The 23118-nt window shown below is 39.5% G+C and overlaps 3 protein-coding genes across 7 annotated transcripts in view; 2 read left to right on the top strand and 1 right to left on the bottom strand.

The window, feature by feature from the left end:
• NHSL1 (NHS like 1) overlaps positions 1 to 23118 on the bottom strand; it is a 340732-nt gene that overhangs the window by 57666 nt on the left and 259948 nt on the right. For 4 of the 5 annotated variants that reach the window (XR_009543767.1, XR_009543766.1, XR_009543768.1 and 1 more), the window contains exon 7: positions 13285 to 13370. Coding sequence is in view for 1 of the 5 variants with exons in the window: in XM_060167495.1 (XP_060023478.1) it covers positions 17045 to 17078 (34 nt within the window). In the remaining 4 variants the exon portion in view is untranslated. Of the gene's footprint in view, positions 1 to 13284; positions 13371 to 16965; positions 17079 to 23118 lie in introns of those variants that run through there. The other variant, XM_060167495.1, reaches the window with a different exon arrangement.
• Positions 4401 to 8578, top strand: SMIM28 (small integral membrane protein 28). Its single transcript, XM_060167827.1, is given in 3 exon segments — positions 4401 to 4525; positions 8232 to 8553; positions 8556 to 8578. Coding segments are annotated over 3 exon segments (456 nt in total). The 5' UTR covers positions 4401 to 4414.
• Positions 14451 to 14729, top strand: LOC132530886 (ATP synthase membrane subunit K, mitochondrial-like). Its single transcript, XM_060168381.1, has one exon. The coding sequence runs from the start codon at positions 14451 to 14453 to the stop codon at positions 14727 to 14729; it is 279 nt and encodes a 92-aa protein (XP_060024364.1).

Here is a 23118-nt window from a genome sequence, read left to right as displayed (position 1 = left end):
CGTTCCTGAAAATAAAAATGGAAAATTTATAATGTTGAGTTCAAGGGAATTAAGAAAGAATAGATCAAATGGTTGAAGACAAGTCAATTTCAAAAGAGAGAGAGGGAGAAGGAAAAGAATTAAGTAGAGCACGGAAAAACTCTTCTCTCCTCAGTTCTAAAATACTTAGAGAAGTTTTAGAAATAGCTAATCAAACTTTCAGACTAATTGTGTCAGTGTTTATAATTAAAAACAAGCTATAAAAGTCCTAAACAGAAAAATCTTAGCTAAAAGCCTACTGAAATAACAGGAAGTGTTCTGCCTTTTAGTGTGGAGAAAAAAAGAAAAAGATCATCTACTATGGAGTTGTAAAAAAAAAAACACTTTGATTGCTAAAATCCACACAGGTATAACTTTCTAGAGTTAAATACGACAGCATTTCTGTAAGCAGTTACAGCAAATTCAGCTATTGGCTCTCTAGGCTAAGCATATCCCAATAAATTGAAGTCATACCAGAGAACACTATTTTATACAACTCTTCAGTGAGCCCCTTTCTGAGTCAACTAACAATTTCCTAACTTATTTTTGAAATACAAAGCTGACTTAAATAAGTGTTATAATATTGGAATAACTGTGGGAATTCAGAGAACATTGTAATTCATTCCTAATTCAGGTGGAGGGCAGGCAATTGCAGGATATTACAACAGGGTGGCTTTCACGTGGGCCTCCAAAGATGGACAGATCTTGAAACTATTTTGTCTTGCTTGTGTAACACATTCATGAAAAATTACAAAGTATGGATCAGCAAAAAGAAGAACCCTAGTCCCATAAGAAACAACTCAATCCCACTAATTAGAAAAATTACCACTGTTAACACTTTTTTCTATAAGCAGAGACATGGAAATTTATAATAAACATGCAGTTTTCTGACAATTTTCTCTTAATGCATGGTAAGCATGTTTACATCTTTCTGGTATTTAGTTTCGGGTGATAAGATGTGTTTACCTTAATTTATTAACCAATTATTTTGTAGAATTTAAAAAATTTCTAGTTGTTTGTTACTATAGACATCTAAGATTTGTTAAAGCATTTTTCAACAGTATATATATATATCTTTGAGTAGTCATCAAATTCTTTCTTTAGGAAAAATTCCTAGAAGTGGAATTGCTGACATATACTGATATGTTCTTTTCTCTATAATCTATTAACTTGCTGTTTTACTGTGTAACCCTCTTGATCTTACTTCTCTGTCCAACTACTGGATCATTTCTTTGATCTCCTTTCAAGCAACATAACTCAAGAGTTGTTGATATTCACCACATCCAATTCTTCTTCTTTTTCTCTCTCATAACCATTCCAATCAGGCTTTTCCCCAACCACTCCACCAAAACTGCTCTTATCCAAACAACCCATGACACTCCTTCCCTCCATTTTGTTAAATCCCAGAGTAAATCTCATTCATCATCTTACTTGATCACACAGTGGCTTCTGAGATAGATAATCATTCCCTCCTTATAGAAACTTTTTCTTCCCTTAGATCCAGGACATCACACGCTCTTGGTTTCTCTTCTCCCTCACTGGCCACTCACTCTGTCCCCCCATCCTACTGACCCTCATTCTCTTGGTGATCTCATTACATCTCATAGTTTTAAATACAATCTCCCTGCCAATGGATTCCAGCTATTATCTGTGGTCTAGTTCTCACTCCTAAACTCCAAAGTCAAATACACAAACTCACACACATTGCAAACTTACCATGCCCAAAACTCAATGCCTGATCTTTACTCATCTTGCCTAAAAAAGAAAACAACCTGCCCCATCCTGTCTTTCCCCTTCAATGGTCATACTTCTTATTACTCAAGTCTAAAACAGTAATCCTCCTTCCTCCTTGATCTTTTTTCAATCTTACACCACCTTTAGTTCATGAAATCTTATTGACTCTCAGTCTAAAATATATCTAGAACCTCACCACCTCCACTTCTGCTAGTCTGGTCCATTATTTCTCCCCTGATTTAAAGAGCCCCAACTGGTCTCTCTACTTTTGCCCTTAATCCCTGTAACTATTTCCAGTGCAGAGGACCAAGTGATTCTTTTAAAATGGAAGTCAGATCTTGTCACTCCTCTGCTTCACCATTTGACTCAGAATAAAAGCCAAATTCCTACAATGCTCTATAAATCCTGCACTCTGTGCTGCCCGACCACCTCCCACCCATGTATCCTCCCCAACCTTGTCTTCTATCTTCTACTTTTTTCCTGGCTCACTGCTCCAGCCCCCCTGACCTACTAGCCATTCTGAGAACTTATCAGGCACATGACTGCCTCAGGGCCTTTGCACTGGCTATTCCCTTTGTCTGCAGTGCTCTTCCTTCTGATACCTTCATGGGTCAGTCCCTTGAATCCTTCAGCTTTTTACACAAATATCACTTTCCCTGTGAGATCCTAATTGACTTCCCACTTTAAAAATGCCTCCCCCTTTCAGCGTTCACTCTGCTCCTTCTCTGCTTTTTCTCCACATCATCTATCACCTTCTGATGTATTACATATGTTATTTATGTCATGTTTCTTTTTCTTGGTCCCCCCAAAAATGTATCCATAAAAGCAGTAATTTTTTTCTGATTCATTCAATGCTGGAGGAGGGTCAACGTTACAGATTCACATTTAATGCTTTTGATCCATATTTCCAACTTGCTTATTTGCTTCTCAAGAAAAGAAAGTAAATAAGTAGATAAGATGGAGAAGGAGGGGCTTCCCTGGTGGCGCAGTGGTTAAGAATCCACCTGCCAATGCAGGAGACATGCGTTCGAGCCCTGGTTCAGGAAGATCCCACATACTGCAGAGCAGCTAAGTCCGTGTGCCACAACTACTGAGCCTGTGCTCTAGAGCCCGCGAGCCACAACTACTGAGCCCACGTGCCACAACTACTGAAGCTCACGCGCCTAGAGCCTTTGCTCTGCAACAAGAGAAGCCACGACAATGAGAAGCCCGTGTACCGAAACAGAGTAGCCCCTGCTCACCACAACTAGAGAAAGCCCGTGTGCAGCAACGAAGACCCAATGCAGCCAAAGATAAATAAATAATTAAAAAAAAAAAAAGATGGAGAAGCAGTTGAGGGCATAGTATTGGCAAAACCACTGACATGCAAAAAAGCAAAAAAGCAAAAAGCAAAAACATGCACTGGTCTCCAGGTGCTCCTGATGTTTCAAAGTGGGGATACAGGATTGACTTAAAATAGGAACACATCCATGGAACAAAGCAACATGTTAACCAAAAGCACAAAATCAACTCATTCCACATGAAGAAAGGAAAAGATGAAATGACAAAGGTGTTCCACACTAGGATACTGATTGAGGCACTGGGACACTTAGTGAAAATTTTTTTTTAATCACAAATAAGTTTGACAAAGTGCCAAAGTGTATTGGGGAGCGCAGCTGTCTTTGAAAAGGTAATGAAAACTATGGATCCTCCCACGAAAATTAGATGTACCTAAAAGTTTAGAGAGTTCACCACCCTCCCCAAAACCTATCCATAGACCACCATGGGCCAAAGATTGAGAATCCTAAGTAAGAGAAAAGAATCCCACTTAACAATCATAACAATCACTTGAATGAAAAGGATGCCTGGATAAAAACATGGGTAGCTGCAATTCTGAGCTGTAACATTTTGAGTAAATATTTGAAGCTAAAGTTTACTCTACTAAAAGAAAGGATCCAACCCTCATGTCTTAAATGTCCAGTAGAATTAAACATCCCGAAGTTACCTCAGTGAATGTGTAAACTGAAAGTTTCTTATTGCTTGATATAAATAATTTTATAAAGTTCACAAGGTAATCAGAACTAAGACTATGAAAACAGCAAACATTCCATGCAAACAGTCGGAGCTATTGTCTCTCTGGCTTGTGTACAATTTTATCATTTAGTGTCTTTCATCTAAATAATTCACAAAAATGATATTAATGAGTCTTGCTTCACTACCAAATACTCCTTCTCTCTGTACCACAGAATCCAGAAATAATTACAGGAAGTTCAGCTTGGGTAGTTCTTGCTCAGCTATATGTCTGGAGAGGGATATGGTAAGGGAAAGGAGAGGGTCGTATTTACATCTAAATACAAACAGCTCTTTATTCACTGAGACCATTCGCGACACTATAATAACACGAATGCGGAGAACTCCTCTGTCTAAAATCTATTCCATATCCGACATCTGATGCCAATCCTTACAGTGATAAAGGCCACAAAAGCAAACCCAGGGGCACTGAATTTAAATATAGTCCTGAGAGGTCTCTCTGGTTGGTTTCTTTTCCCTGTTGACACTCAGAACAAATTTCCCAACAGCCATCAGCCGAATTCATCCAAGCTGGATACAGGCCAAGAAGCAGTATTGTTGAAATCTGGGCAGCGAGGGGGAAGGGTGCCTGGCATATCAGTCGGGTGAAAACATGCGGGAACTGATGGGCAGCAGCTGGAAGAAGTTTGGCCACGCTGGCAGGGGGACATACGAGTGGTTAACCAGTGAACCGAGCCTACCTCTTCCGGAAACCCACCTGCAGGTTTGTACCTATGACTTATGCCTTTTCTTCCCCAAAGTATCTTTGTTAGCTTTAAAACCAACAATGCCTACATTTTTAGGAAAACTTAGTGGCAACATTTTGTATTACAGGTGTGACAAAAATATGAATTCACTGAATGGTTTGGTCTAAGGAACTACCTTGAAAGTTGGTATCTTTTGACAATGATAAATTCAAGTAAAACTTGTCACAAATATATTCTAAGAACGCTTGATATAGCAAATATATCAAAGAACACCGAGGCTAGAAGTCAACAAATTTTTATGCCTTGGTATGACAACTTTGTTCAGTCTACCTTAAAAAAAAAAAGAGAGAGAGAGAGAGAGAGAGAGAGAGAGAGAGAGAGAGAGGGAGGGAGGGAGGGAGGGAGGGAGGGAGGGAGGGAGGGAGAGAGAGAGAGAGAGAGAGAGAGAGAGAGAGAGAGAGAGAGAGAGAGAGAGAGAGAGAGAGAGAGAGAGAGGCTCCCTTTGGCTCTCCAGCTGTTTCTAAGAGTTAGCAGAAGCGAAGGATCTTACTTCAGGAAGGGCAGCAGAGGGTTAAGGACGCTTTGCCTCTCACTAAGAAATGCAGCAGCTGTTTTGCTTTACCTGGGAAATCCCCAAAGAAGTCTCAATCTGAGGCGTCATTAAGGAAAAATATTGGTAGAAACCTAAAAACTCAGAATTAATTTTATGATCAGCAGGGAAATGTGTGATGCTACTGTCCCACCAGAAAGGGGGAAACAAACCTATTTTCTTGTTTTCTGGAAAATCGAGTGGTGAGATTGGTATTTAAATTCTCTAAAACCACTTTTAACAGAAATAAATTATACACATATATATGATATATCTTGCAGCAGTTACACTTTCTATTGGTTATTTCTTTAAAGTATTCCCTGAACAGCAACGTCCTTGAGAAATATTAAAAGTTAAAAAACCACGTTGAGGGTAGTGAAACAAGTAGAATATTTGACTAAAAAAAGACATCCTGGAAGGGTAAGCTGGGACAAAGTGAGAGAGTGGCATATACATATATACATTACCAAATGCAAGACCGATAGCTAGTGGGAAGCAGCCGCATAGCACAGGGAGATCAGCTGGGTGCTTTGTGACCACCTACAGGGGTGGGATAGGGAGGGTGGGAGGGAGGGAGAGGCAAGAGGGAAGAGATATGGAGATATAGGTATAGCTGATTCACTTTGTTATAAAGCAGAAACTAACACACCATTGTAAAGCAATTATACTCCAATAAAGATGTTAAAAAAGAAAAAGACATCCTTTCTGCATTAACAAAATCCACAATAATTTGAACCAATATACCATGAATCATTAAATAAACAAATTAAGGATACCATCATAAATTTGTTCATAGCTCTGTGATCTCTTAACTAGGAAGAAAGAAGAGTTCTTTATCTTAAGAAATTGTCCTAATCCGCGGTATTAAATAAGCCTTTCAGTGCCACTCAATATTTGGACAAAATAACCAATGGACGTACCAATTACAGAAGGGGACTGTAGCATCTCTGTTTTCACAAATTTTTGCAACTAATAGCATTAATAGCATAATGGTAAGCAAGAGGGTCTATTACAGAAAAACTTTTAAATAGAATATTAAGTATCTTCATATTCTATGCATACTGAAGTTAGAGGGTTTAACTAGAGTATTTAAAATTTGATGCCCACAACTGTTTAGAAACTATTATCATCCACGTTACTGAAGGAGAATGAAGGAAAAATCCGTTATGCAAAATGCCTCGTTTATCAAGGTTGAAGAGTGATTAAGTATTAAGAGATAATAGCTTTAACATTTTAAATGATTCATCTAGTGGAAGAAAATAAACATATTTAAATTGCTTTTTCAGTCCAACTTGATTTTTAAATAACTGTAGTAAATTTATTTGAGTTCTTATAGCTTTTATAATCAAAGTCCTTGTTACAGCATAGCAGATTTTTAGTTAATAGTTCTGATAAACTAGATTATGTGTGAGAAAACAGAAAGAATTCATAGTTCATTGATTCATTAAATTCTCATGCCAACCCTCCAAAAAAGATGTTCTTATTCTCATTTCATAGAGAAGAAAAAGTAGACACAGAAGGGGCAAGTGAATGGCTCATGGTCACGCAGGTATCAGAAGGTCATATTGGAATTCAAGACCACAGTTGTCAAAGCCCAAAGACGATGTTCTGCTTCCGAAGAAAACCTTTAATTGTATGCACTTTAAGTTAAAATATCTTAATTCATATCTGAGAAAACAAAATATTTAGCAGTGTAACTATTAAATAAACCATCTAATTTTGAGTCAGAATTAACAACATAGTTGTAAATTCTTTAGGAATTAAAAAAGATTATACGAACAACACTAGATAAGTCAGTCTCTTAACAGGTCAAGACCAGCAAAACATTTGTTATTTCCACCAAAATCAAGGCAAAAACCTCAGCTTTCATAGTTTTATTACTATAAGTTTTATTTTAAATCAGCAAAGATCTTAATGTGTTGTTTCTTTAAACACAATTATAAGGCTTTACACTGTTTTCTTTTCCTCTGTAGTAGTGTATACTAACATTCACATGTGTTGTGAATGAACAGAGAAGCTTGTTAATACTTCATTATTTCTCAGTAGCTTTGTGTAAAGCAATGTCTATGCAATTTGGAACAGGACTTAGTTTTTCATATGGCTTTTCTACCTTGCCATTAGAGTATCATTTCATGCTTATTATTTACTCCATCAAGAACCATCATTATTGTGAGCTGACACAATAAAATCAATACCTTTTAGGTTGCTTAAGAATGAATTTATCTGCAATTCTTGGGCTTCCCTGGTGGCACAGTGGTTAAGAATCCACCTGCCAATGCAGGGGACACGGGTTTGAGCCCTGGCCCGGGAAGATCCCACATGCCGCAGAGCAACTCAGCCCGTGTGCCACAATTACTGAGGCTGTGCTCTAGAGCCCGCGAGCCACAACTACTGAGCCTGTGTGCCACAACTACTGAAGCCTGCACACCTAGAGCCCATGCTCCACAACAAGAGAAGCCACTGCAATGAGAAGCCCGTGCACCGCAACGAAGAGTAGCCCCCCACTCACCACAACCAGAGAAGAGCCACGCACAGCAACAAAGACCCAACACAGCCAAAAATAAATAATTTATCTGCAATTCTTTTTCTTGAGAGAATTCCAAATTTCCATATTTATCTTACAAATATTGCAAAAACACATTGAGGAAATTTCAAAATCTCAATATCATAAGCATCAGCTATCCAATCAGATTTCATATGTTGATTACATGAGTATTAAGCACATAACAATGTCAGATTTTACTCCAGAATTAAAGAAGTCAGTTCCATATAATCCTTCTGTGGCAAAAAACATTATCGGTCTAATTCTAAACAAAATAAGTACATAAATAATAAAAGTTCTCATTCAAAGAATGAGTGATGGACCTGCCAACTGAAACTTATCCTAATATTTTTACTTCAGTGGAAATAGTGTAGGGTACCCTTGTGTACTTTTGACATTCTGAATTCATACTTTATCACGGAAGTACACTTTACTTCATGCAGGCTCAAGCTCATTGGCATAAATGAATGATTAGAGTGATTTTTAGAGTCAGTAAATGATAAGGAGAATACAAGACGAAGACAGATCAGTCTTAGAAATGCAGCGCTCTTCTTTCCCCATCTTCTAACTCAATTCCGTTCCCTAACTCCAGGGCACCCAGAAGATAAGTTCCACCAAGGAAGATGTGGAGCCCTTCCTGTGCATCCTTCTTCCAGCCACTGTCCTGCTCTTCCTGGCCTTTTTGCTGCTTTTCCTGCATCGCCACTGCCAGGCCTCTCGGCCCCAGGGGCAGGTTTCCAGCCTCGACCTTCCAGAGCACCCGCCTGCAGGAGAGGTGACCGACTTCCTGCCAGGCTTACTCTGGAGCAGCGAGCAGACCTTCCCTTACTCCCCACTGCCCGGGGAGGTAGCCCTTCTCTCATGTTCACCACCCTCCTATGAAGAGGCCACCAGGAACGCCCCTGGAGCAGAGGCCCTGGATGCGGGCCTTCAGTATAAAGCGGGTTCACCTGGACTGGATGTGCCACTATAAACCGCTCTTGTAACCATTAAAACAGCTCTCCACCCTTCAATGAGCCCGCCTGAGCAGGGGGACAAGGGCCTCTGGACCTAAGAAGCTGCAATTCACTGGCCAACACCTGGATGAATGGGGATGGAGGGAGCTTGACAAACGTCAATCTTGTTAATGCATTTTCAAGTTCCTTAGGGAAAAGTCTCCCCAGGTCGTTCTAAAGATGACCGGGCTCTTTTATAACATATAACGGCCCTGAGAAAAACAAGAAAGTTCCATGTGAAGAAAAAGAATTACTAGTGAACACAGGAAGGAAAAGGAGGAAGAAAAAGAATTACTAGTGAACACAGGAAATAGCCCTGAAAAGAAAAACAGAAAAATGTTGATAAGCCAAAGATAACTGCTTTTGCCACCAAAATAAAACTTTTCTTCCCACACAAGTTTTTCAGGGCCTCATCATTTCACTTCTGTGTGAAGATGCATGGAGAGTTCTAGAAGGTGAGAGAAACACCTCTAGAGCTGTAGTAGTAAATAATGGTGAAATGTTTCAATATTAATAATAAAGAACAGACAGTTGCAAACATTTTAGTTTAAAAAAAAAAAAGCTCTCCGAAATTCTCTCCTCTGTAGTGCTGCTCTTGCTTACTTTCTGATTTGCTTCCTAGAATGAGAGGATTTGGCTTAGTTACATGTGAATGTCTCACACTAGAATACTGTGGGTTGTCTGTGCTGAACAAAGGGTAGCTGCTCTGACACATTATCTTGGGGGACACAGTGACAGTGTGTGTCCTCACCAAGCAGCAGGAACAAGAATAGAAATCAGTTCAACATTGGAAGGGAAAAGTCGAAATCTTGGATCCCATGGTAAAGAGAGACACAGGTAAGCTCTAACAGGAATCTTATACATCGCATAGTTCAAACTCTTGCCTTGCCGATGTCAAAACTGGAGTTCAGAGCTTCCCTGGTGGCGCAGTGGTTGAGAGTCCGCCTGCCGATGCAGGGGACGCGGGTCGTGCCCCGGTCCGAGAAGATCGCACATGCCGCGGAGCGGCTGGGCCCGTGAGCCATGGCCGCTGAGCCTGCGCGTCCGGAGCCTGTGCTCCGCAACGGGAGAGGCCACAACAGTGAGAGGCCCGCGTACCGCAAAAAAAAAAAAAAAAAAAAAATCACAAAAAACCCTAGAGTTCAGAGAGGTTAAGTAACTTGTCCAGTGTTAAATACCACCTAAGAGGCAGAGCCGGGACCAGAAGCCTGGCCGCTCCATCCTGGGCCAGAGCGGCTTCCGCGGTGCCAGCTTGTCTCCCAAGCAATTGCAAAGGTGGAATTTCAGTCCCTGCTCCTGACTGGGGTCAGCACTCACAACAGGATGGACATAGCTCCGGGTTTGGAATGGGATACAAATCTCCCTCCACGATTTTCAAATGGGGAGGTAGAGGTGGGTCATGTACCACTTGGGGGCTGTATCAGGATGCCCATAGGGGTGGGTATCAGGATAAGAACCACACATGGTTTTTAAACTCGTACTCATTGCTGTAATTTCAGGGGGGAAAACTATTTTTAGTGTTTTCACAGTATAAACTACAAAACTAAACAACCTTTTGATGGTTCAAAATGAACAACAAATGACTCTTTAAAGCTTTGTTTTTTCCCCCCCGACATCAGCCAGGACTCGTATTGAGGATAGTAGAGTAGAAAGATGGAAAACACCTGGGTTGATGATGGTCAAGCAGCTGAATAACCCTGCAGCTATCTATATTTTAATGAGAGAATACCTTTCCTACTGCTTAAAGCCATTTAAGCCATGCTTGTTACTTGTAGACAAAAGCATCCCAATTGCCACAATTTCAAAGGCTAATAAGGAAATACATTGCCATGTTTAAAAATGTTCTGATAGACTTATTTGAAATAAGTAGTCAATGTTAGGACTCACTGAAGATGTTGTCAATGATGTAGCTAAGGAAACACTTTCTCTTGTGGAACCAAACTGAAGAATTGAAGAAAATAAACTACAGCTGAACTATTGCCAAACTACAGCCCCCTAGGCCAAATCCCACTTGCAACCTGTTAATTGTACATCCTGAGACAAGACTGATTTTTACCGTTTTTAATAGTTAAAAAAAATCAAAAGAAAAATATTTCATGACACATGAAAACTATATGAATTAGAATTTTGGCAGCTAGAAATAAAGTTATTGGAACCCAGTCACGCCCACTGCTACATCAAGAGTTGGGTAGTTACAACAGAGACTATATGACCTTCAAAGCCTAAAATATTTACTATCGGTTCCTTTAGCGAAAAAGTTTGCTGAAACCTGCTGCACACCAGTGGACTCCAACCCTAGTTCCATGGTAGAATTACTCGAGGAACTGCTAGAAATACTGATACCAAGACCCATCTGGACCAATTAAACAGAAATAAAGCCAGTGATTCTAATACAAAAGCAAGGCTGAAAGTCCTTTCTCTAGGTAATGTGGGTGGGTACAAAATACAGGTGAGCTTCCATGTGGACAGATGTACGGTAACAGGTTTAGAGAAAACTAGATCTGTAAATGTAGCTTTGAACCATCATTTATAACCCAGCATTCTCTGTAAACCCCTTCCTGAAGCCATCAGCCTAATGTGCATCTGCCACCAATTCAATTCACAAAGCAGGATTTGCCAGCAGAATATTAGAAACAACAGTGTCAACAGTGCATCCTTGTTTAAATGTTGACACAACTGGCACCCATGGGTAGTACTAGCTGTTAGCACTCCGAGACAGAGAGTGGAATTTTTAAAAAAATCCAAGGATGAAAGAACTAGACCTTTAACCGCTAAAACGTATTTGGGGGAAGCAATAATTGTAGCCAGAAAAGATTAAGAATGGGAGGGAGTATAATAGGAACAGTGACCAGTATGTGGACATTTTCACTAAGTTCTACACGGGACGAGAAAATATCACTCAGGTAACATTTTATACAAAGGAAAAGGAGTCCAGTTTCTGGTCTGGCATGAAAAGAGCTTGAAAGTCATTCCTCCATCCTAACAACAAGAAAACGCTGAACAAACTGAAAAATCAACAACTCTTCTTAAATCCCTCAGAGAACTGAGGTCACAAACCGCTGTCCCCCAAATTAGGCAGAAGGCAGATACAAAGACTCACAACTTACCTGAGCAGAAATCCGCAAGCAGAAACGTCCTCAGGGACCAGCGCCAGGGTGGGGAAAGCTGAACTGTAATCGAAGGATTGCTGGAGGCTCAGAGTACACAAATCTGAGAATTAAAAACTCCAGAGGGGCCCAAACTCAGTTACTCTTGCCTCTAGGAGCCCTACCAGATTCTCACAGTGGAGCTCTGGGAAGAAAACCTTCTCGTGCTTCCAGCAGGAGGAGAAGAGGAACCATTTTGAAATACCTCAGAACATGCCGATCTTCTTAACGAGGTCTGCCCTCAGGAGAAACTACTTCACCAGGCCCTAGCCTGCTGGGGTTTTATCAGAGCCTAACTCCCCTGGGGGGAGGGAAATTCCCAGCCCCAGCTGGTTCTAGTCTTACTCTGCGGAAGGGAAATACCCAACTCCAGCCCTGCTAGTTATCTTGTTCCAATTAATGGGGGAAAAGAAAAAGCAACAGAGAAGCACTTGCGAAGTTCACAGCCCAGCGGCATAGGCTCACTACAAAACTGAGACCTAATCATAAAACTATAAAACGTTTTCCCTTGCCCCACACCAAACTACCAGCCACCACATTATTAAAGGCCTATTTACTGCAGTCCCTTTTACCTAGCACGTTGAGTTTACCTTTCAAGAAAAAATTGTAAGTCATACTAAAAAGCAAAAAACACAGTTTGAAGAGACAGAGCAAGCATCAGAAACAGATTCAGAGATAGCAGGAATGTTGTTGGAATTATCAGACCAGGAATGTAAAATAAATATGATTAATATGCAAAGGGCTCTAATGGAAAAAAAATAGACAACATGCAAGAACAGATGGGCAATGCCTGCAGAGAGATGGAAATTCTAAGAAAGAACCAAAAAGAAATGCTAGAAACCAAAAACACTGTAACAGAAATGAAGAATGCCTTTGATGGGCTTATCAGTAGACTGGACACAGCTGAGGAAAGAATCTCTGAACTTAAGGAAATGTTAATAGACACTTCCAAAATGGAAAAGCAAAGAGAAAAAAAACTGAAAAAAAAATCAAAGCAGAATATACAAGAACTGTGAGACAACTACAAAAGGGGTTACATACGAGTAATGGGAATCCCAGAAAGTGACGAGAAAGAAAAGAACAGGAGAAATATCTGAAGCAACAATGGTGGCAAATTAACCTACATTAATGTCAAACCACAGATCCAGGAAACTCAGAGAATATCAAGCAGGAATAATGCCAAAAACAAAGCAAAACAAACAAAAACTACACCTAGGCACATCATATTCACACTGCAGAAAATCAAAAATAAAGAAAAAGTCTTGAAAGAAGCTGGCGGGGGGTGGGGGGAGAGAACCTTACCTATAGAAGAGGAAAGATGAGAATTACACACAACTGTTCCTCAGAAACCATGTGGTCCCAAAGACCAAATCAGCCCCTGGTAAAGGAACTGAGATCACCATCTTCTGATGTTAGAATAAGGTATCATAAGCATCAACAAACTCTTAAGCCCCACCGTATTCTTAGTGCAGTGCAGGGCTCTCAGTGTAGAGTTAAAACTTACCTTCTCCTTCTCCAATTCCCCAGCGTTTTCAGACAATACACAGAGTTGGATGTTTTGAAGGGCCAATTAGCATTCATCTTCTCCATCTGGATTCGGAACAAGGTGAGGCCAAAGTTAAATTTTCTCACTTCAAACACTGAATCTTCTTGGTTCTAAATTATTCATTAGTTACTCCTTTATCACATTCATAAGACCTGTCTCAGAGGGTTGTTAGAAGGATACAATGTTAAAACACACATCTGCCAAAAAGACAGAGTCAGTACTAGTGCCTTTCTGTATTTATCATCCCCTATAATACATCATGTGTTCTTACCCTCTTGTAGGGAAACTAAGACATCAGGGCCTGCCTGTCCATTAGCCTCACCTGGCACCATGCTTAGAGCTCACATTATTTTTAGGGGCCCATAAAAATATTTTAATTTCTTTTACAACCAGAATTTTAAAAGTTAACTTTGGGGGTCAAAGATTATATTCATCTTTATACCAGCACAGTCATAAAATATAATTTTTGTATTTTTCTACAGAGGAAGGGACCCACCAAGGCAAAAGTACCTTGGGCCTGTCACAGTTATAATGCAGCCCTGGGAGAGAGGCTATCCCAGTTCAAAGCAAGCCAGCTTCAGGCAAGAGAAGAGAGATCTGAATTTTTTCAGAGGAAACACCTGTGCTCTCTCTCTCCTCCCTACACAAACCCAATGGTTCTAGCCACACTTTCCCTCCCTCTCTCCTCTCATTTTGTTAACGTCATCATAAAAGTAAACAAGTAAGTGATTTCAATAAGTTTTCTCCTATAGGCAGAATGTATAAGAACGCAATATGTGTGTTCAATAAGCAAGGGATCAGGTGAGTTCAAAGAACCAATTTCAGTTCCTAATGAACAGGTCCAGAGTTTTTACTCACAAAAGACCATACTAATAACTACTATTTATCAGGATACAACATGCAAAACATTGGGCTAAGAGATAAAGAGGCATTATCTCTTGGAATCCTCAAAAATCATATGAGGTGAATACCATCCATTTGTACAAATAAAGAAACAGATTCAATAAGGCTGAACCACATGCCCAAGGTCACACACCAGGAAGTAGGAGAGCTGGGATGGAAAGCCAGACTCTTAAATCTTGAAGGAGACACCTTCTTCTGATCTGGTGGAGGGATGGCTTTATATGTTGAAGGACGCAAGCTATAGAATTCATGACTATGGCAGGATTGAAGCCATCGTAGGCCCAGAAACTGACACCCAATTCCAGTTCACTGGTATTAAAAAAAAAAATGTCAACACTTACACTCTCACAAGTAGAATGAACCATGTACAGACCACATATGCAGGCTTTGCTTTGGTTATCCTGTATTTCAAGTGCAGGTCCAAAAGAGTTGCAGATGTGAAAGCAACATTTATGGAGTCCAACCTGTCTCTACTGCATCCATTATGTTCTCAGCCCTAGAGAAGCTAATATCAACTCATCAAATGATATTCCATTTGTACAATAAATATGAACCTGGAAAAATTCCCCATGTTTCTAAACATTAAATAAATAATAAAAAACAAACTAAAACACAAAATGTATGTAATATATTTAAATATGAATTTATATTAATTTCTTTTAAGAGCTTTTTGAGAACATTGGCTACCTAGTTGTGGTGTATTTGGTTGTCTACTTTTACTTCAACGCATGAACCTTTTAAAATCAGTGTGGATATCCCTCTCTGTTTTTACAAACACCACAGTCTCAGAAGTTATATCAGCCTCACATTGATTAGAATTTATGTTTTAATTTTTAAAGACATTCCCAGCTTTAGACCTTAGCTTTCTTACCCTCAACCCCACATTCAATCAATGCCTCTTCATTTTCTGTGGCCCATGAGAAAGGCGGTTCACAAGTGCTTCTAAAGACACTCGATCACGGTCTGTGTCTGATAAATTCGGACTGGCATTCATTCAACATTTATCAAGCAATTACGTGTCAGGCACTGAGCAAAGTGCTAAGTGTAAATGGAGCTTCGTGGGTTGTTTTGTGTCTAAATAATGGATGAGTATTAAAATTCTCACCAAAGCTAAAGAAGAAACCAAGCAAAATAAAACATTACATTTTCTGTTAGAATACCAAGCTGCTACCCATTTTATAGTTATCATATTTGAGATCATGGTAACTATAAAAAGACCAACTATTTAATTACATTGTGGGTTCAAGAATGGCCTCAGTTTAAACAATGACCTGAATGTAATATGTGGAGACTAGGACCAAATTTTATACACTTCTAAATCCCGCGAACACCTACTACAGCACTATACACAGATGATACGTATAACTCTTCCAGTTATTATTCCTGAAAAAATGTCACCTCAAACAGAGTGGCATAAAAAATAACCATTTTATTAGATTCTGTGGATACTGCTTGTGTCTGCTCCATGACCCCTGAGGCCTCAGCTTGGAAGAATGGAGGCTGTCTGGAGGACAGGGAGTTGGAGCCGTCTGAACCCTTGGTCACTCACACGTGTGGTGGTTGATGCCACCTGTCAGTCAGGACATCAGCTAGGAACCTACACATAGCTCTCTGTGGAGCTCCTTGGGCTTCCCTTCAGCATGGTTGCTGTATTTCTAAGAGTAGGTGTCCTTAGAACTAGGTGGAGGTCTTTAATGACCTAGCCTCAGAAGTCACACAGTCTGCCCAGTTTCAAGGAAAGGGAGCGGAGACCTCATTCTGTCAATGGGAGGTGCGTCAAAGCCCCATAATAAGAACAGCATGTTGGACGGGAGATAATGCTGCAACTATCTTTGGGAACTAAAATCTGCCACAAGTATGGAATAATCAATGAATGACCAAACGATATCATCAGCAACTGGCATCAGTACTTCTCTCAAATATTTGAAATCTTCTTTGACGACACAGTGTGATTGCGCTTTCACACCCCCTTGAAGTCAGTTAAGGCCCGATGACTTGCTTTGGTCAATGAAATATGAATGGAAGTGACTAATATAACTTAGTGCAGGAAGCATTTACAGTCAATCCTCATTAATCACAGATTCCATATTTACAAATTCACCTACTTACTGATATATATTTGTAACCCCCAAATCAGTACAGCACTTTCTGGATCTCAGGTGGATATGTGCGTGCGTAGAGTGGTGAAAAAGCTGAGCCACTGCTGCACGTTCCCAGCTGAGGTCGAGCAAGGCTAAGCTCTGCCTTCTACTTCGAGGTCTTATACGGTAAACGAGTGTCCTTTTCACAGTTTATTTAGTGCCACATTTTTCACATTTTTGTGCTTCTTGTTGGTGATTTTGCTATTTTAAATGCGCCCCAAGCAGTGCTGAAGTGCTATCTAGTGCTCCTAAGTGCAAAAAGGCTGGGATGTGCCTTTCAGAGAAGATATATGTTATATACACTTCATTAAGGCATAAGTTACAGTGTTGTTTTTTGTGAGTTCAATGTTAGTGAATTAACAGTATATATTAAATGAGTTATCTTTATACAATAACACACATAAAATGAGGTTATATATTGATCTGTTGATGAAAATGTTGTAACCAGAGGCTCACAGGAGCCTAAGTCTGTATTTCTTCTAGAAGCGATGGTTCAGTATTGACTAGTTCAATGTCCGTGGTGATCTTATAGAACATATATACCTGCCGTGAATAATAAGAACCAGCTGGAATTCCTGCTGCAGTATTCTCCCGTGCTTGCTCCCTGCTGGCAAGAACTTGGAGGCCCCTGGTGATACAAAGGTGCCACAAGTGCTGTAAATCTTCAAATATCTTCATAATGTCACATAAACATCAATTAAATATGAGCTGATAGAAAGAAAAATTTTACCTTAATTAATCAACAAGAAAACTAGCTAGATTATTTGACACATGAGTATAAAACTTGAGCCTTCTGAATTTCATTGTTTGTTCCAACTGAAATTATATTAGTTTAAAATAAATCCTTTTCTTTCCTTCCTTCTTTTATATGACTAATTATCACCTTGTAAATATAGATAATTCAGCTTAGTCACCTGCTGTTACCTTCATTAATTGTATATTCCACACCCTATAAAATGAATGTCTCCAAATTTAGCCTCAGTTTTTCTACAAATAAAATGCTCTTGCCGTCAAAAAGCATCAATAACTGTAAAAGGTGGTGCAGTTGAAAAAGAACAACAGATTTCTTAAGCAACAGTGTAAATTACTTCTCTTTCCTCTTTAAAAAAAAGAAAACCTTTCTGTAAAGTAAAATTGTATTCTTAGCTTTGCAAAGTTACCTACACAATGGATCACATCTGTTACATAAGTTAAAATAATAAGGCTATTTAAAAAAATAAGTCAAAATTCACTATTAAGCCTTCACTAAATAATTCAAATTTAGCTCAGCATAATAATAGATTTGCTGTAACACTAGAAAGTATCAGGTATCTGCAGGCCACAGCATACCTGTTTGGGCCAGGAAGGGGAAGGAAAGGTAAAAACATCAATTGCTTTAAAAGCAGGAGGCCCATACAACAGGGTACTATTCAGCAATAAAAAGGAATGAAGTACTGATACATGCTACAACATGGATGACTCTTGAAAACATTACACTAAGTGAAAGAAGCCAGTCACCAAAGATCACATATTATATATAATTCCATTTATATGAAATGTCCAGAATTGGCAAATCCATAGAGACAGAAAGTAGATTAGTGATTGCCAGAGGCCAGGAGGTTGGGAGTGACTACTAAATTGTACAGGGCTTCTTCCTGGAGTGACAGAATGCTCTGGAATTAGTGATGATGCCTGTATAACATAGTGAATATACTGAAAAACAATGAACTGTATACTTTAAAATGGTGACTTTTATGTTATGTGAATTATATATCAAAACAAAAAAATGTAAAGCACTAGGCATACCCACTAGGATGGCTATAATAATAAAGCCAGGTAATAAGAAGTGTTGGTAAGGATGTGGAGAAACTGCCCATACCCCACTGGTGAAAATGTAAAACCACTTTATTTACTTTAAATTATTTTTTAAATTTTATTTTCTGGCTGCACCATGTGGCTTGTGGGATCTTAGTTCCCCAACCCGGTCCCTGGCAGTGGAAGAGTAGAGTCCTAACCACTGGACCGCCAGGGAATTCCCATGGTGCAGACACTTTAAAACCCAGTTTGGCAGTTCCTCAAAAAGTTAAATATACAGTTAGCATTTAACCTAGCAATTCCATTCCTAGGTATTTACCCAAGAGAAAGAAAACGTATGTCCATATAGAAACCTGTATACAAGTGTGTAGAACAGTATTGCTACTCATAATAGCCAAAAGTTTGAAACAATTCAAATGTTCATCAGCTGATGAATGAATAACAAAATGTTTATCCAACTGAATATTTTTCAGCCATTAAAAGGTATGAAGTACTGATACATGCTACAACATGGATGAACCTTGAAAACATTTTGCTAAGCAAAAGTAGCTAGTCATAAAAGACCACGTTCTATATGCTATGTTTGTGTCCTCCAAGATTCGTATGTTGAAATCCTGATGCCCAATGTGATGGCACTGAGGTGGGGCCTTTGGGAGGTGATTAAGTCACGAGGGCAGACCACTCACAAATGGGATTAGCGCCCTTATAAGAGACCAGGGAAAGCTCCTTGCCTCTTCCACCATGTGAGGAGACCATAAGTAGTCCCACCAGGAAGAAGGCCCTCACCTGACCTTGCTGGCACCTTGATCCTGGACTTCCAGCCTCCAGAAGTGTAAGAAGCACATTTCTGTTGTTTATAAGCTACCCAGTCTGCAGTGTTTTGTTATAGCAGCCCAATGTATTGAGATACTGCATGATCCCATTTATAGGAAATGTCCAGAATAGAAATAAGGAGCAGATTAGCAGTTGCCTAGGACTGGGTGGTGGAGGATTGAAGAATGATGGCTAAAGGGGTTTCAATGGCATTTCTTTTGGGGGGTTGAAAATGATGACAATGTTCTAAAATTCATTGTGGTTGATGGTTACACAACTGTGAATATACACTAAAAACCACTGAATGGTATGCCTTAAGTGGGTGAATTATATGGTAAGTGAATTTTATCTCAATAATTAAGTGGGTGAATTACATGGTAAGTGAATTAAGTGGGTGAATTATATGGTAAGTGAATTTTATCTCAATAATTCTCTTAGAAAAAAATACAGAATAAATCTAACCAAAAACTTTCAAAATCACTAGGGTCTGGCCACTGTCCCTTCTCTCTCTCCCATCCCACCTTCCCAGCCTGTTAGGTCTGGTGGGATGACTCAGAGGCGTGGGGGTCATTTGGGTGGAAGAGGACGAGAAACCAGTACAGTTGAAAATTTTCTCCAGGTGGGACTGTGGTCCCGCCCACTTCCTCTCCCTAGGGTCCCTGACGGCTATTTGGGCCCTAAGCCGCCGTCTAGGTGTGAGTGGGGCTGCCCACTCGCCCCGGGCTGGGTCCCCGGATCCAACCCGCGCACGAGCATTCGGCCCACCAGGGTGCGGACTGGGGCGGCCAAGATCAGAGTCAGTAGGAGCATTCCCCCTCCCCGGCCCCACTCCCACCTTTCACTGAAGGCACCCAGAGGGCGGGCCTTGCTCACTTCCCTTCCCAGGAGTAGACCGTCAGCAGAACCAGTTCCAAGCGGGTGGGGCCGTGGGAGAGGTTCCCGGACTGGTTACACCAGAAACCCCACTGGCCCCCTGCCTGGTCCTCTGCCTCCGGCTCCCAGAGTGGAAGCCTCTGTGTACCTGTTAATTAAAAAACAAGGGCGGGCCCAGGCTCAAAAGTCACCCCCCACCCACCTAGGTCCGCCCCACCCAAAACCTCACCCTTGCTTATGGTCCACCCCCATGCCTAAACTCTGCCCCCACAGCCAAGGTTTGTTTTTTTTTCTCTTTTAGATTGGGGTTCTGTTTTACCTTGCTGATTCATTGTTGATTCTTTTATATTTTTATTTTTTGTAATAAATCTTTTATTTTTCTAACTTTATTTTATTCTTTATACTTTGTTAGTGATCTCTCCTTTAGGCTTGTTCCCCCACCCCCTTTTTTATTCTTTTTTCTGTTGTGGTTTTATTTTACCTTGTTGCAGTTGTTTCAATTATAGTTTTATTTTTCCTAATACATATTTTTTACCTTTCTAATTTTATTTTGTTTTTTATGCTTTTATATTGTACTGCTCCTCTTTTTCTTTCTTTCTTCTTCTTTTTTTTTTTTTGTATTTTTTTTTACCGTGCCATGAAGCTTGCGGGATCTTGGTTCCCAGGCCAGAGATCGGGCCCGAGCTCCTGTGGTGGGAGCACCAAGTCCAAACCACTGGACTAACAGAGAACCTCAGAACCCAGGGAATATCAATTGGAGTGAGGCCTCCCAGAGGCCCTCATCTCAGCACCAAGACCCAGCTCTATCCAGCTGCTTACAAACTCCAGGGCTGGATGTCTCAGGCCAAACAACCAGTAAAACAAGAATACAGCAGCTCCCATAAAAAAAAAAAATGAAATGACAAAAAAATTTGTTACAGATGGTGGAGCAAGGTAAAAACCTACAAGACCAAATAAATGAAGACGAAATAGGCAACCTCTGAAAAAGAATTCAGAGTAATTATAGTAAAGATGATCCAGAATCTTGGAAAGAGAATGGAGAAAATATATTAAATAAATGTTAAAGCAACATTTAACAACGCTCTAGAAGAACTAAACAGCCACAAATGTTAAAGAATAAACAGCCATAAAAGGGGAAATTGAAAGTAACACAACTATAGTAGGGGACTTTAACACCTCACTTTCACCAATGGACAGATCATCCAAAATGAAAATAAATAAGGAAACACAACCTTTAAATGACACATTAAACAAGATGGACTTAATTGATATTTACAGGACATTCCATCCAAAAACAACAGAATACACTTTCTTCTCAAGTGCTCATGGAACATTCTCCAGGATAGATCATATCTTGGGTCACAAATCAAGCCTTGGTAAATTTAAGAAAATTGAAATTGTATCAAGTATCTCTTCTGACCACAATGCTATGAGATTAGATACCAATTACAGGAAAAAAACTGTAAAATATACAAACACATGGAGGTTAAACAATGATACTGAACAACCAAGAGATCACTGAAGAAATCAAAAAAATACCTAGAAACAAATGACAACAAAAACACAATGACCCAAAACCTATGGAATGCAACAAAAGCAGTTCTAAGATGGAAGTTTATAGCAATACAATCCTACCTCAAGAAAGAAGAAATATCTTACATAAACAACCTAACCTTACACCTAAAGCAATTAGAGAAAGAAGAACAAACCCCCAAAGTTAGCAGAAGGAAAGAAATCATAAGATCAGATCAGAAATAAATGAAAAAGAAATGAAAGAAACAATAGCAAAGATCAGTAAAACTAAAAGCTGGTTCTTTGAGAAGATAAACAAAATTGATAAACCATTATCCAAACTCATCAAGAAAAAAAGGGAGGAGACTCAAATCAACCGAATTATAAATGAAAAAGGAGAAGTAACAACTGACATTGCAGAAATACAAAGGATCATGAGAGATTACTATAAGCAACTATATGCCAATAAAATGGACAACCTGGAAGAAATGGACAAATTCTTAGAAAAGCACAACTTTCCAAGGCTGAACCAAGAAGAAATAGAAAATATAAACAGACCAATCACAAGCACTGAAATTGAAAGTGTGATTAAAAGTCTTCCAACAAACAAAAGCCCAGGACCAGATGGCTTCACAAATGAATTCTATCAAACATTTAGAGAAGAGCTAACACCTATCTTCCTCAAACTTTTCCAAAATATAGCAGAGAGAGGAACACTCCCAAACTCATTCTACAAGGCCAACATCACCCTGACACCAAAACCAGACAAAGATGTCACAAAATAATACTACAGACCAATATCTCTGATGAACGTAGATGCAAAAATCCTCAGCAAAATACTAGCAAATAGAATCCAACAGCACATTAAAAGGATCATACACCACGAACAAGTGGCGTTTATCCCATAAATGCAAGGATTCTTCAATATACACAAATCAATGTGATACACCATATTAACAAACTGAAGGATAAAAACCATATGATCATCTCAATAGATGCAGAAAAACTTTTGACAAAATTCAACACCCACTTATGATAAAAACTCTCCAGAAAGTAGGAATAGAGGGAACCTACCTCAACATAATAAAGACCATATATGACAAACCCACAGCCAACATTGTTCTCAGTGGTGAAAAACTGAAACCATTTCCTCTAAGATCAGGAACAAGACAAGGTTGCCCACTGTCACCACTATTACTCAACATAGTTTTGGAAGTCCTAGCCACAGCAATCAGAGAAGAAAAAGAAATAAAAGGAATCTAAATCAGAAAAGCAGAAGTAAAACTGTCACTGTTTGCAGATGACATGATACTATACATAGAGAATCCTAAAGATGCTACCAGAAAACTACTAGAGCTAATCAATGAATCCTGTAGAGTAGCAGGAACCAAAATTAATGCACAGAAATCTCTTGCATTCCTATACAATAATGATGAAAATTCTGAAAGAGAAATTAAGGAAACACTCCCATTTACCATTGCAACAAAAAGAATAAAATACCGAGGGATAAGCCTACCTAAGGAGACAAAAGACCTGTATGCAGAAAACTATAAGATACTGATGAAAGAAATTAAAGATGATACCAACAGATGGAGAGATACACCATGTTCTTGGATTGGAAGAATCAACATTGTGAAAATGACTATACTACCCAAAGCAATCTACACATTCAGTGCAATCCCCTCAAACTACCAACGGCATTTTTCACAGAACTAGAACAAAAAATTTCACAATTTGTATGGAAACACAAAAGACC

The sequence above is a fragment of the Lagenorhynchus albirostris genome, chromosome 12 (genome assembly GCF_949774975.1).
Source record: "Lagenorhynchus albirostris chromosome 12, mLagAlb1.1, whole genome shotgun sequence".
Lineage (NCBI taxonomy): Eukaryota > Metazoa > Chordata > Mammalia > Artiodactyla > Delphinidae > Lagenorhynchus > Lagenorhynchus albirostris.
The sequence above is the reverse complement of the archived record's forward strand: the minus strand, read 5'-3'. Positions and strand labels throughout refer to the sequence as shown.